The sequence below is a fragment of the Lithobates pipiens genome, unplaced genomic scaffold (assembly GCF_037356315.1).
Source record: "Lithobates pipiens isolate NorthernLeopardFrog02 unplaced genomic scaffold, aLitPip1_a1.2 Scaffold_27, whole genome shotgun sequence".
In the NCBI taxonomy this organism is placed as follows: Eukaryota; Metazoa; Chordata; class Amphibia; order Anura; family Ranidae; genus Lithobates; species Lithobates pipiens.
This window is the reverse complement of record NW_027507788.1, coordinates 119,875,647-119,889,594: the sequence shown is the minus strand read 5'-3', so window position 1 is coordinate 119,889,594 and position 13,948 is coordinate 119,875,647. Positions and strand designations below refer to the sequence as shown.

The following is a 13,948-nucleotide window of genomic DNA, read 5'->3' as shown; positions in this document are numbered from 1 at the left end:
ACTGGCTTGAACACCGTTTTCATATGCAGGCTCTAGTCACATATGCATTGGCTTCTGCATGTGATCTTGTCGGGAAGGAGCGAGTTTAAATTTTTTTTTTTTAGATTTATTTTATCTTTTTTTTTACATTTTTACACTGTTTTCAAAAAAAAATGTGTAAACATCCCTGTAATAGAAAAAAACATGATACGACCTCTTAAATATGAGATCTGGGGTCAAAAAGACCTCAGATCTCATATTTACATTAAAATGTAATAAAAAAATACATTTTGTCATAAAAAAAAAAATGTCCCTTTAAGAGCTATGGGCAGAAGTGATGTTTTGACATCGCTTCCACCCCACAGTAATATGGAGACAGGTGGGGGCCATCTTCCCCTCACTCATCTCCATACCCAGGCAGGGGACAGATGCAATCGCCTCCACTGCAGCCGACGGCTCCGGTAAGCGGCAGAGGGCACTGGTTCGTGGCGGGAGGGGGGTCCTCTCCTGTTACCAATAAAAGTGATCTCACGGTGAATCCACTGCAGAGACCACTTTTATCTTAAACCGGACCACCCGCTGAAAGTGAGTATCCCGGGGTTATGGCAGCTAGCTGTTGCCATAACAACGATATCCTCTTTCAATGCCGACCTATAACGATGATGGACGGTCCAGAAGTGGTTAATATTGATGTAGGCCTGTGTAGGGTGGGTACTCCTGCGCTAAAAGGAATTTGTGATGTATACAAAGTAATGGGTGCTGCATACACCGTATGAACCAAACTCGTGTCCAAATTTGTGTAGTTTGTGAAAGGAGGGGGGTGGTGTTGCGCTACCTCTAGTATATTTTTTGGTATATTACCACAGTATTGCCAAAATATTAGTTGTATATCTAGCAATAAACAATATAGTGCATTAAAGTGCAACAATCAGTGAATAATCTTAAATTAATTAATTCAATAAATTAAATCGGTATGTCTAAAACGCATAATAGTTTTAAAACAACGAGAGGTACAATAAACAATCTCTAAACCACAAAAACAAAAAAATAAATATATATAAAATTATAACTAATAGGTGACTGTATCACTTGTGCAATAAATATGAGGTATAGGTAAATGGTTCAAAAAATGATGATAGATTGCGAACAAATAAAGCAAAATTAACTAAAGATATATATGTGCCATATAAGGTAAAAATGACTCAAGATATATAGGTAACGTGTATACAAATATTCCAACTGGCTACATAAATATAAAGTGCGATATTGAATTTTTAGTCCTTAATCCAGTGTGCAAATATTGGTGCAAACGTGCAAAGGTGCTTCGCTGGAATACTATATATAGCTATCTTGGTATTATAGTGACACTGTGCCTTTAAGTGCAGAAATTAAATCAAATCTTCAGTGTCCTAGACACCCGTGGAAAAAATGGGTGATTACCTTACTGCTGTAAGGTATACAGCGTATAGCAGAGTAATCTTTAAGAGGAGGGGAGAGTCCCTTCAGCTCGGTTCAATCCTGGACTTTCATTCACTTTTAAGTGGAGCCAGGGGGATGAGGGGGGAGAGAGGGGTGGTAGTACTCCTTTTCTTCCTTTCCTTCACTGGGTGCCTCGGATTATATCATTCACGATATGTATTTAAAAGAGATAAACAGGCCCACCATAGTGTAGTATTTTGAATGGAAAAGGTATTTTTAGTTAAATATTAAAAACACTCACATTTCTGTAGTATAAGCAAGCGTTGTATAAACGAGCGCCGAGCTCGTATCTCAATGCCTGAGCGTCTGTTTTGGTGTCTTCGTAAGCCTCGGGTCCTACGCGTTACATCATCCCTGTTGAATTCACGTGCCGTGACGTAACGTGTAGGACCCGAGGCTTACCTTATATTTTTACCTTATATGGCACATATATATCTTTAGTTAATTTTGCTTTATTTGTTCGCAATCTATCATCATTTTTTGAACCATTTACCTATACCTCATATTTATTGCACAAGTGATACAGTCACCTATTAGTTATAATTTTATATATATTTATTTTTTTGTTTTTGTGGTTTAGAGATTGTTTATTGTACCTCTCGTTGTTTTAAAACTATTATGCGTTTTAGACATACCGATTTAATTTATTGAATTAATTAATTTAAGATTATTCACTGATTGTTGCACTTTAATGCACTATATTGTTTATTGCTAGATATACAACTAATATTTTGGCAATACTGTGGTAATATACCAAAAAATATACTAGAGGTAGCGCAACACCACCCCCCTCCTTTCACATTGCTGTAGGCCTGTTGGCAGCCTCCCTGACCAGTTTTCTTCTTATTTTTTCATCGATTTTGGAGGGACGTCCAGTTCTTGGTAATGTCACTGTTGTGCCATATTTTCTCCACTTGATGATGACTGTCTTCACTGTGTTCCATGGTATATCTATTTGCCTTGGAAATTCTTTTGTACCCTTCTCCTGACTGATACCTTTGAAAAATGAGATCCCTCTGATGCTTTGGAAGCTCTCTGCAGACCATGGCTTTTGCTGTAGGATGGGACTAAGAAAAAGTCAGGAAAGACCTACTAGAACAGCTGAAATTTATTTGGGGTTAATTGAAGGGACTCTAAATGATGGCAGGTGTGTACTGACTCCTATTTAACATGAGTTTGAACGTGATTGCTTAATTCTCAACACAGCTACATCACTAGTTATAAGAGGGTGTGCACACTTATGCAACCACCTTATTTTAGTTTTTTATTTTTACTTTCTCTCCCTAAAAGATTTCAGTTTGTTTTTCAACTGAGTTGTACAGTTTATAGGTCACATTAAAGGTGGAAAAAATTCTGAAATTATTTATCTTTGTCTCATTTTGTTTTACATCACAGAAACCTGACATTTTAATGGGCGTGTAGACTTTTTATATCCACTATATATATATATATATATATATATATATATATATATATATATATATATATATTCATTCAAAAATGAGTCATTAGCTTTAAGTGGACTATAGCTAGGACACTTTTGCATTAGAAAGTTTATCAACATAGCCCAATTGTATGCCCATTTTATACATGAATTATTTTCTTTTGCAGTTTCACATGGAGTGATTCGCGCCTGGACAGGAATCTTATCACACATCTAACAGGTGAAATTACAGACTTGTTTGACAATGAATTTCGAACACTGTTTGCAGCTTCCCGTCCCCTGCAGAGATATCATTTTGCCAAAGACCCTACCAAAGAGATTCACAATAAACTTTCAATACCCTCTGCAACAATATTGGTGTCTACAGAGCCAGAAAGTGTCAGTTTCAATGCCCAGGTTGTACCTGTTGTGCCAGAGCCTTACATAAATGGATTTTCCTCTCCACAAAGGTTTAGCACCAATGGAGCACTGCAGCCAACTGATGGCCTCCTATCACCTTATATGATTCCAGCAGGACCCACACAGTTGACTAAAAGTGTTAATAACATAGCAGAACGCAGGACAGTAATGCCGGTAACAGGAAAGCCCCCCATAGATAGTGGATATAAAAGAAAATCATTGGCATTGCAGGACCCTTCAGTTACCAAAGATCCAGTGAGTGTCCCTGATTACTCAATTCGCCATCGACTTTCAGTCTGTCGCAACTTTGAAGGACCTACTTTAAACTTTCGAAATGCACAAGAGTCTCACAGCGCCTTAAGTGACATTTTAAAGAATGTACAGCGGAATAGAATGTCAGCTGCAAAGACAACAGGGGGAAGACCCAGCAAGTCCCTTTGGGATCTTAGTCAACTGTCCCAGCTGTCGGGTTGCAGTGGTGAACCAGGAGTCAGACAGAACCCACTGGATCTTGGAGAAGATTCAAAGGTGAGTTTATAATGTTCGCAGTATATTTAGTAATTAGTCGTTTTTTACCAATATTTGGTAAGTTAGCTGGGAAGTTTTTACGTTTTTAAGTCCCAGCGCTTTAAATAAGAACATCAGGCATAAGCAGCCCCACAACTATACTGTAGCAAATTTGATGATTTTAATATGTTATTTCTGGGTATGTATTAGACATGTGCAATTCGTTCCGTACGAATCAAAAATTCATACAAATTTCCGTAAATGTGTACATTCAGGAGGATCTGAAATACAAATTGCTTTGCTTCCGAATTCTGTACGAAATACGAAATTTCGTTTACGAATTTCGGATCCGAATTCCTAACGAACATCCATAATTGTTAGGAAAAGTTAACCTAAAAGTTAAAAACCCAGTAAGTCAGCACAGCACAGGGATGGTGGGAGCCCCTCATATTGATAAATTTATCATAACGAACATTCGTAATTGTTACAAAAAGTTAACAAACCTAACGTAAATGTGTCTTTCGTATGAAATTTCGGACACAAATTACGAATTAATTCTAATACGGAACGAAACTAAACAAATTTGACGTCGCACACAAATACTAGACGTATTTATTGCACTTGCTGGAAAAACCTTCTTGGGCACAGAGCAAATCATATTTTTAAGACCAATTGCTGTTTTTCCTTGGGAGTGTCACCAAAGCACTCCTTTCTCCATTGAAACTAAGGGGCAAGTTTGCCTAATGTGGCTATTACAGCGTACCCCTTCACGCTAACCGTATGCAAATATGTGGCCCTACTGGACTGGGCTTTTTTTCCGTGGGGTCGCATATTTGCGGCACTGTGCGCTCCCAGCACAGAGATTGGGGGCTCATCAAGATCCCCAGGCCCCGTTCTAATGATCAGAAACTAGAACATCCGATTCCGGGTCACCTCATCACTGTGATAGCCACTGATTGGCTATCACAGTGATCAGTCACTGTGAAGCCTGCCCCCCCATGTTTTCTGCCTCTGTGATTGGAAGAAACAGATGCATTGGGGGTTATTTACGAAAGGAAACTCCACTTTGCATTACAAGCACACTTGGAAGTAAAGTCGCTGTAAATTCGAGGGGGACATGCAAGGAAAATAAAAAAACAGCATATTAGCTTGCACATAATTGGATAAAAAATCAGCAGAGCTTCCCCTCATTTCAGATCTACCCCTCAGATTTACAGCGACTATACTTCCAAGTGCACTTGCAGTGCAAAGTGGATTTGCCTTTCGTAAATAACCTACCTTGCATGTCTCTCTGTCCTTGCAGAGATAGAAAGAAAAAAAAAGCGTGTGTAGAAAAAATCAAATAATAATAATTAAAAATAAAAAAATACGTAGATTAAGGTTTGATCTAGGTCAGCCTGAGAGCTAGTGTTTGGGTCAAGGTCAGGGTCAGTATTTTTTTTTTAATTAGTGTCAGTGTGTTTTAGGTAGGATAAAAAAAAAAAAAAAGCAAAATGCGCACTATTGTTTCTGGGCCTTACTAAGGTTACAGACAACAACTAACACACATACATGGTATCGCTGCGATTGTCAGGAGCAAGAGAATTTATTTTGGGTTGTTCTTTGGTGGTAGATTATGGTAGTAGCAAGAAATATACAGTTACATTTCAAAAAAAAATATTTTTTACTATTTTGGGCCAGTTTTCCTTAGATAATAAAAAAAGTCAAGAGATATCCATTATCTTTACCACCAAATGAAAGCCCAATTCATCCTGGAAAAAAACAAAGTATAATCCCCCGGATACACAAACTACTTGTGATGATATGTACGGTTTTACTAACACATGTCAAAGTGGCACAGTTAGGCTTAGGCATTAATATTTGTTTTACCCTTCGGCACAAGTGGGGTTAATACACATGTTAGTGCAGTTATTGACACATTTTTTAGACAATTATTGAGTAATCTTGTGCAGCAAATTTTGTGATTCTGGCACCCCAAATCCTTTACAATTCAGAGCAGCAATAACAGCACGGCTTTTTTTAAGAACACATCCAAGTCAGCTGAATGGACACTGGGGGAGCATCAGCACAGTGATAAGGTAGACTCTCTGCTCTCTCCTCCTATCAGTATCTTGTTTCCCCCGAAAAGACCTAGTGTGATTGTCGGTGATGGCTGCAATATAAGCCCTACCCCTGAAATAAGCCCTAGTTAAAGTCCTTGTAGGTCTTACTTTCAGTCTAAGCGGACATTGCTGGATACATCTTTATCTTCTCAGGTACTCATATCCTTAAGCGATCGGGGAAACCCCATATTGGGGCCCTCTAACAACTTGTTAGGGGGTTGTTTATTACAACAAACCCCATTGATTGCCCCTTGGTTCTAGGGAAGTAATGCACGCGGTACACCTCCCGTTTCAGAATATTTTTGGAAGACTTGTATCGGGTGGCACCATCCCATTATAATTTCTTTAAAAATGTGGCCATACGCCTCAGGCGTCGTTCAGTTTTCTTGCCTTACACTTATGGAGGAGCACTTTCAACAAGAACTGCCCTGATATTCTTCTTTTGCTCTCTATCCCTGATGAAGGTTCTGCAGTAGCAGAGACTAGAAACGCATCGGGTTTGGGACACCAATGAGAGTTGTTGTATACATGTTTTTTCCATATATATTTGTTTGATTGTATTTTATCAGAGATACTATGTGTCTGGATGTCTTTTTTATATTTTCTGTAATATGAATTAAAAATACAAGTTTTATCTTTAATTTTGGTGGTATTGGTGGTCCATTTAAAGCAGTGGTGCCCAACCAGTGGCCCACGGAGCCCTCTGATGTGGCCCGCGACCTCCTGCTCTGGGATGCCGGGTTGGTGAGTCTAGATTGTGGGTTGCCAACCTGCCATCCCAGAGCATCAGTGTTGTGAACAAATCCACTGATGCAGCCTCTGTTAAAAAAAAAAAAGCCACTGGTAGAGGAAGTAAGTGGCTGCAGAGCCGCATAGACCGATACTTCCTGTATGGCACCAACTCCTATCACAGGTGGAGTGACACCAAATGCGATCTGCCTGAGACAACAACCAGCAATACCTGAATGGAAAATTGATATTAAAGGTAAGTTTATTACGTAAATCACAGTGTATACGGGCATATCTGTTCTGCGGTGGTTACTGGGCTGCTTTCAAACGGACCCGCAGGTGCAGCACAGAACACCTGCGACTTATCCACACTGAGGCATAGACTTCTGTTATTACCTGCGAGTTTAGTGCACTTTCTGAAAGTGCACCACACCCGCAGGATATAATAGAAGTCTATGGCAAAGTACAGCTAACCTGCAGGAAAACCACAGGTGAACTTGCCTGCACCATCTGTGTGGGTAAACAACAGCGCATCAGTGTGAAAACAGCCTTAGGCCCCATTGACACCAATGGTCTGACCCTCCATTCACCTCCATCAAGCCACAGATGTAAACGGACTTGTGGCCGTTTACACCCCACTTACCTCCACTCTGTTCCGTCCCCTTCTATCTGGGTAGATGGGATCCAAGGCCCATAGAGTAGAGTGGGTTGTATCCGTGTCCGCTCTGCATATGCACAGTGGACATGGAACTGTCATCCTTCTGCTCCACTCATTGTGGCCCTCGCTCTTCAAAAGGTTGGGCACCCCTGATTTAAAGTCTCATTAAGGGGGATTCTCTTGTGTACTTTCAGGGTAGGGCTTATTTTTGGGGAAACAGTGTAGGGCTTATTTGGGGGGGTAGGGCTTATATTGCAGCCATCACCGACAATCACTCTAGGTCTTATTTTCGAGGAAACAGGGTATGATCAGTGTCAACTCTTGTCTATTTCAGTAAAGGTAGATGGCCTCCTAGTACTTTTTCCTTCTTTCCTAGGCTTAGTTCTGCTGTGCAGAAGCTTATGGGAAGCTGATGATAAGACCTACTTATACCTATATTAGTTGTGTTTAAAAATACAGCAACTGTATTGCTTAGATTTTGATATCTGTTTGAAGGCATGATGGAAATGCAGGTAGTGGGGATTCAGCTATGTTGCAACCTGGAGAGGTCAAAAGTCTGAATCCCTCAAAAAATAAGAATGTACTGTAACATGATATTTTACAGTAAACCCTGGTACAGGTCTGACCGGGACCTACAGCAATTCCTTCGTCCTGTGCAGCAGCGCACTTTTCATGGTGTTTTATGCTATGTGGTTTCCTCCCTTGTCTAATATTTTCTCCACCTTATTTCAATATTTACTCTTCAGGTCCAGTAGATTTGTCAGTGTGACTATATAACTTTTGAATGTTAAACTTTCTTTTATCATGCTGTCAGCAGCATGCAATAAAACAATATAAAACACAGCTGATCTACTGAAGCTGTTTCATAAACTAACCATCTCTGTGACGCTGGATTAGACTCCAAAAGATGACTTATGTCATGAATCTTTTACCGATCATTAATGTAGGTCAGGATACTTTGTAGATTAGCATATTCTAAATATTGCATCAAAGCAAATTCCAAATGAAGATCTAAGACGAGCTGAAAACAAGTCATTAGACTTTAATAACTTAGATGTCCTACAATGTTTTATAGTTACCAATGCAAAGTTTCTATCATTACGATTATTGCATTAAAGTGGTTGTAAACCCTTACAACACACTTTGACCTACAGGTAAGCCTAGATTAAGGCTTACCTGTAGGTCCAAGAAATATCTCCTAAACCTACACGGTTTAGGAGATATTTGCCGAAAGACAGGCACCGCTGTCTACGGCGCATGCGCCGTAGACAGCAGCGCGCAGGCGCACTGAGCGCGGCACCCGTCAACGGCGATATGCCGTGCGTGGCGGCTCCCATGCACATGCGCGGGTGTGACATCATCGCGGCTTCGCCGAATGACAGCGGCGGAGCAGCGAGACCCACCAAGAAGATGGATGCGCCGGACTACAGGAGACAGCGGTGACATCGCTGGCTCCTGTGTCAGGTAATTGACACATAATGGACTACTATGTGATGCATCATAGTCCATTATGCTTTACCTTTGCAGGGAATGAAAGAGGAAGTAAACCCATCAGGGTTTACTTCCTCTTTAAAGAGACAATGAGGTTGATATACTAAAGGCAAGTAGGCTGTTCAAAAGGAAATATTCCCTTAGCTTAGTTAATGAACTAAAAATTCTCTTTTCAAATCCCTCCCGATTCACCTGCTAATGCTGCCAAGGTCTGCATTTCTCAAAAATGGAGAAGCACTGAAAAGTTGGACAATTCTGTAAAACATGGTATTGTTGGCACAGTTTCCAATATACACAAAATACATGTCCATCCTAATTAGCCAGACATTATCTCCATAGAGAAATTTGACTGGTAGTCTTTTTTTCCACCAGTACACAGTTATCCCATAGGGCAGGGGTGCCCAACCAGTGGCCCAGGGGCCACATGTGGCCCACGGAGCCCCCTGATGTGGCCCTCAACCTCTTGCTGTCTGATGGCGGGTTGGCAAGCCCAGATTGTGGGTTGCTGCCCCGCCATCCCAGAGAATCAGTGTTTTTAATGAAGCCGGCGGTAGAGAAAGCAAGTGGCTACAGAGCTGCATAAACAGATGCTTCCTGTATAGAGCCGCCTCCTGTTACCAACGTAGTGATACCAAATGCACTCTGCCTGGGACATGAACAGCCGGCAATACCTGAATTTAAGACTGTTGTTAAAGGTAAGTTTATTACTAAAATCACAGTGTATATATGGGCATATCTTTTCTGCAGTGGTTACTGGGCTGCTTTCAAACTGATCCACAGGTGCAGCGCAGAACACCTGTGGGTTACCTGCACTGAGCAATCGAGTTCTGTTCTTACCTGTAGGTGTGGTGAGCTTTCAGAAAGTGCATCACACCTGCAGGATATAATAGAAGTCTTAGGGTCCTTTCACACGGGGCAGATCAGTGCTGATCCGCCCCGTGGATATCCGCTTGCTCAGCGACATCCCTGTGGACATCGAGTCCGCAGCACCCGCGATTACACTCACGGAGCTTGCGGCGCTGTCGGCACGCACGCACCCGCAAACCGTTCCTTCTGCCAACGTATACCGGTGTGAGACAGTCGGCAAGCGGTTAAATAACATGCCAAGGGATGCACTTAACATGCCTGTGAAATGGCGCATCTTTACAATGTATAAAACCTACTACAGAAAAATTAATTTACAAGGAAACAAAATGGAGTTCAAATCAAAAATAAATAACAGCTACCGCCTGTTTCATTCTGTTTGTAAAAAGAAAGCAGCCAGGTTTTCCCTCATCCATACCAGACCCTTATCCCAGATGAGGGTCAGGTATAGATGTTAATGAAGGACCATCACACAAAAAAAGTGCATGGGGTTCCACCAAAAGATTCTCCTTGATGAGGGTCTGCTATGGGGGAGCCCACACAAAGAAACAGCCTAGCGCCTTACCAATTGTTATTTGATTTTAAGGGGGAATCCCATGCAAAAAACAAAAAAGTGTGCACACCTTTTCAAAAATCTATATAAGACCTTTTTCCAAGCATGCATCCTGGCAAGCTAGAAAAGGGGGAAAACATCCATCCAAGCCATCCAGTGATGCAGATCCTTGTCAATCATGAAGAATACTCAACATCTGCCAAAACAAAAACATGCTGTGACCCATGAGACCCATCCGTTCCTCGATGCTACACTCGCCCAGTGACAGTGTTCCTGCTTACAGCTGAAATGTCAACAACGGGGCAACGATAGTTTCTGATGTCACTGACCAAATGTGAACATGACCATCTTTGGTCAATATCAGAATGGTTGGGGAGGAAGAGTCATAGATGTTAGGAAGCTGGTGGCTGCAGCTCCATTATAACCAGGAGGCCACTCAGCTGAACACTGCATTAGTTTGGCTGTTCAACTAAACTCCAAACTTCCGAAATTCACACAGAGAATATAGAGGACAGTTTTCTAAAGCCCCGTACACATGATCGGACTTTCCGACAGGAAATGTTCGATGACAGACTGTTGGTGGAAAATCCAACCATGTGTACGCTCCATCGGACAATTGTTGTCAGACTTTCTGCCAAAAATGTTAGCTAGCATGTCTTCAAATTTTCCGCCAACAAATGTGTGTTGTTGGATTTTCCAATCGTGTGTACACAAGTCTGTTAGACAAACGTCACCACAACACCACTATCCCGTAGTTTTTAAGATCAAAGATACAACTATGTTGGTGTCCCTTGTTATTTTACATTGTATTTTTTAAATTGTAACTGCCTACTCCCAAACTGTCATTTGAAGTAAACCACACAGCCAAGTATTGTTCTACACAATTTTTTTATTGTGCATTAAAAAAAAAATAATTAGACATGCTATCTGCCAATAGAACTTAACCAAAAAGTGCATTCTCTGCATCCCAAATGTAGAACATTTACCAAATCAAATCATTATTCAACCAAAAAAATAATGTTAAAGCAATAACTCCAAGGCCAATAATAAATAACACTTTATCTGCTCTGATTCCGCAACATGTCTGGTTGACGAATGGCCATTCAGAAACAAACTGAAAAGCACAAAATGAAAAGCGCAAACTGAAAATCGCTTACTGAAAAACACAAAAAAGAAAAGCGCGAATCAACACTCACCAAACTTCTACTAACAAGAAATTAGCAGAAGGAGAACAAAGGGTGGCGCTAAAGAGCTGAAAAAACACGTAGTACGTATAGTACGCCACTACGTTCAGAATTGTTGGCTAACATTTGTGTGGCCGTGTGTATGCAAGACAAATTTGAGCCAACGACCTTTGGACAAAATTCCACGGTTTTGTTGGCGGAAAGTCGGATCGTGTATACGAGGCATTAGGATTCAAAAGGGTGAAACACAATTAAAATCACCCATAAGTCCTTTGCACAGTCTATAGAGTGCTAGAGGTGTCCTCACACCTATATTTCTTGTGAAAGGGAATGTGCTTCCACCACCAAGTGACAACGTTTGGGTGGCCTCTTACTGGATATTATGTACCATTGAAATACAAATGGTCAATATCACTTGTTAAACTCCCTTGCCCACACTACTCCAGGCACAAGGAATGTCTTCCATCAGGATTGCTCTGCCGTCATTGAAAATTAGCAAACCCATAGAGTAGTATGTAAAATCCATATTAATATAGAGGACAGTGTAAGCTGATACTTATTGTGGCAGAACTACCTAACCCTTCTCCATTGGTTTAGACTAGACACAGTCCTTGGCAGTCTCTAATGCTGCGTACACACGACCGGACTTTTTGACAGCAAAGGTCTGACGGAACTAGTCCATCTGACAATTTGATCGTGTGTGGGCTCCATCGGACCTTTGCTTGCCAAAAATCCAGCGGACTTTAGAAATAGAACATAGACCGAGAAATTCGTTATGCTAGTCCGATGGACAAAAAACGACGCTAGGGCAGCTATTGGCTACTGGCTATGAACTTCCTTATTCTAGTTCAAATCCATCGGACTTTGGTGTGATTGTGTGTGTCCAAGTCCGTTCATTCCGAAAGTCTGCCGGAACTCCACCGAAAGTCCGTCGGGAAGAATGTCAGACCTAGTCCATCGAAAAGTCTGGTTGTGTGTACACAGCATAACTCACAGTACAATGCCCGGTGGCTACCTATCAGCAAGCACTTTACTTTCATTTTGGTTGAAGACCATTATTTATGCAAACAAAGATGTTCATAGGTAACTGTATGTATAGCATGCAATGAGGAAGTAAGGAAGTGCAGATAGCACTTCTCATATTTATATGGTACACAGATATTATAGAGACTGATTTGCATTGGCCACTTCCCCTAAAAGTAGGTTCCAGTATTCTGTTCCTATGCTTGGGTGTATGGCGATGAACCACCATTATATTTTTGGATTGTGGAAAGGATTTCCCACAAACACTGGAAGAATAAACCAATCTATGAGAGATCATACTAAAGCTTAATTAAACAAGCTGAAGTTATAAGCCAATTGGTTACTATGCACAGCTACAACAGATTCTGTGCCCCAGTTTTAGTAAGGCCGCGTACACACGCGCGGACTGTTCGCCCAACTTTGTCCGCTGAACAGTGTTTGGGCGGACAGTCCGCTCGTGTGTGGGCTTTCAGCGGACAGTTTCAGCGGACAGTTGGACGGACAAGGTTTTTCGGAAATTCCGTAAAACTGTCCGCTGAAACCTTGTTTCAGCGAACAGTCCGCTCGTGTGTAGGCTTGTTCGTCAAACAAAGTTGCGCGCATGCTCAGAAAGGATTTTCACGCCGAAAGCTATAATGCAGTGTATAGGACGTCGTATTTTTCGTCCCGTCGTACGTGCCGTTCACGTCATCGCGCACGGTTTCAGCAAACTGTTCGTCCGTCGTGTGTGGCCATGTCCGTCCATGCTAAGTTTGAGCGGACTGTTTGCCGAAACTGTTGGACGGACAAAGTTGGGCGAACAGTCCGCGCGTGTGTACGCGGCCTAACTCTCCCCCACTGTTTGATGCATCAAGACAAGGGGGCTAACACAAAGCAGAGCATCAGCTGCCCAACTTGTATGCTGTCAGATATTAGTTGACACTGTTAACTTTGTTTTGTTTGAAGCCCAATTGTAGTTTTAGTAAAAGTATTTGTTTAAATTGAAGCTGCAGAAAAAACAAAACTATTAAATGTCTTATGGTTGGCTTCTATATAATTCAGCCCCGAGTGCAAGCACAAAATCTTGACCTTGGCAATCTTTGTGTTCAGCGATCTGTCTGCCCGGTCTACTCCTCAGGAATCAGACCAACAATTCTACAACCCTTTGCTAGATACTTTAGAACAGCCATACACAACCTTTTTTCACCTAAGGAACCCTTAAAATAACTTTCAGATCTTGGGGAACCCTGCTAAAACCAATTAATTGGGGGTCAGTGAGAAAAATTAAATTTATATTGATTGGCATTGGGAAGAATGCCCCCTCACAGATAGTTAAAAGGATCATTGACGTCATGCCTCTGCTTGTGCCCGGTACTGTGCAGGCACCATCAAATGGGAGGTCAACCAGCCACAGCTCAAAGACCCACCATAATAACAACCAGTCTTTGACTACCAACCCCTTCATTTCTCTAAGAAAGAAAAAAAAGTCCATATGACAAATTCATTTAGAAATTAAAATATATTTACCTTTAATAACATATTATAAAAAGCATGAGG

At 41.3% G+C, this 13,948-nt stretch overlaps 1 protein-coding gene across 2 annotated transcripts in view; it reads left to right on the top strand.

The window, feature by feature from the left end:
- The window catches only part of FAM83E (family with sequence similarity 83 member E), a 130,651-nt gene that overhangs the window by 97,396 nt on the left and 19,307 nt on the right, over nt 1-13,948 (top strand). For both annotated transcript variants that reach the window (XM_077457414.1, XM_077457412.1), the window contains exon 5: nt 3,070-3,829. In XM_077457414.1, the coding sequence (XP_077313540.1) occupies nt 3,070-3,829 (760 nt within the window). The remainder of the gene's footprint in view (nt 1-3,069; nt 3,830-13,948) is intronic.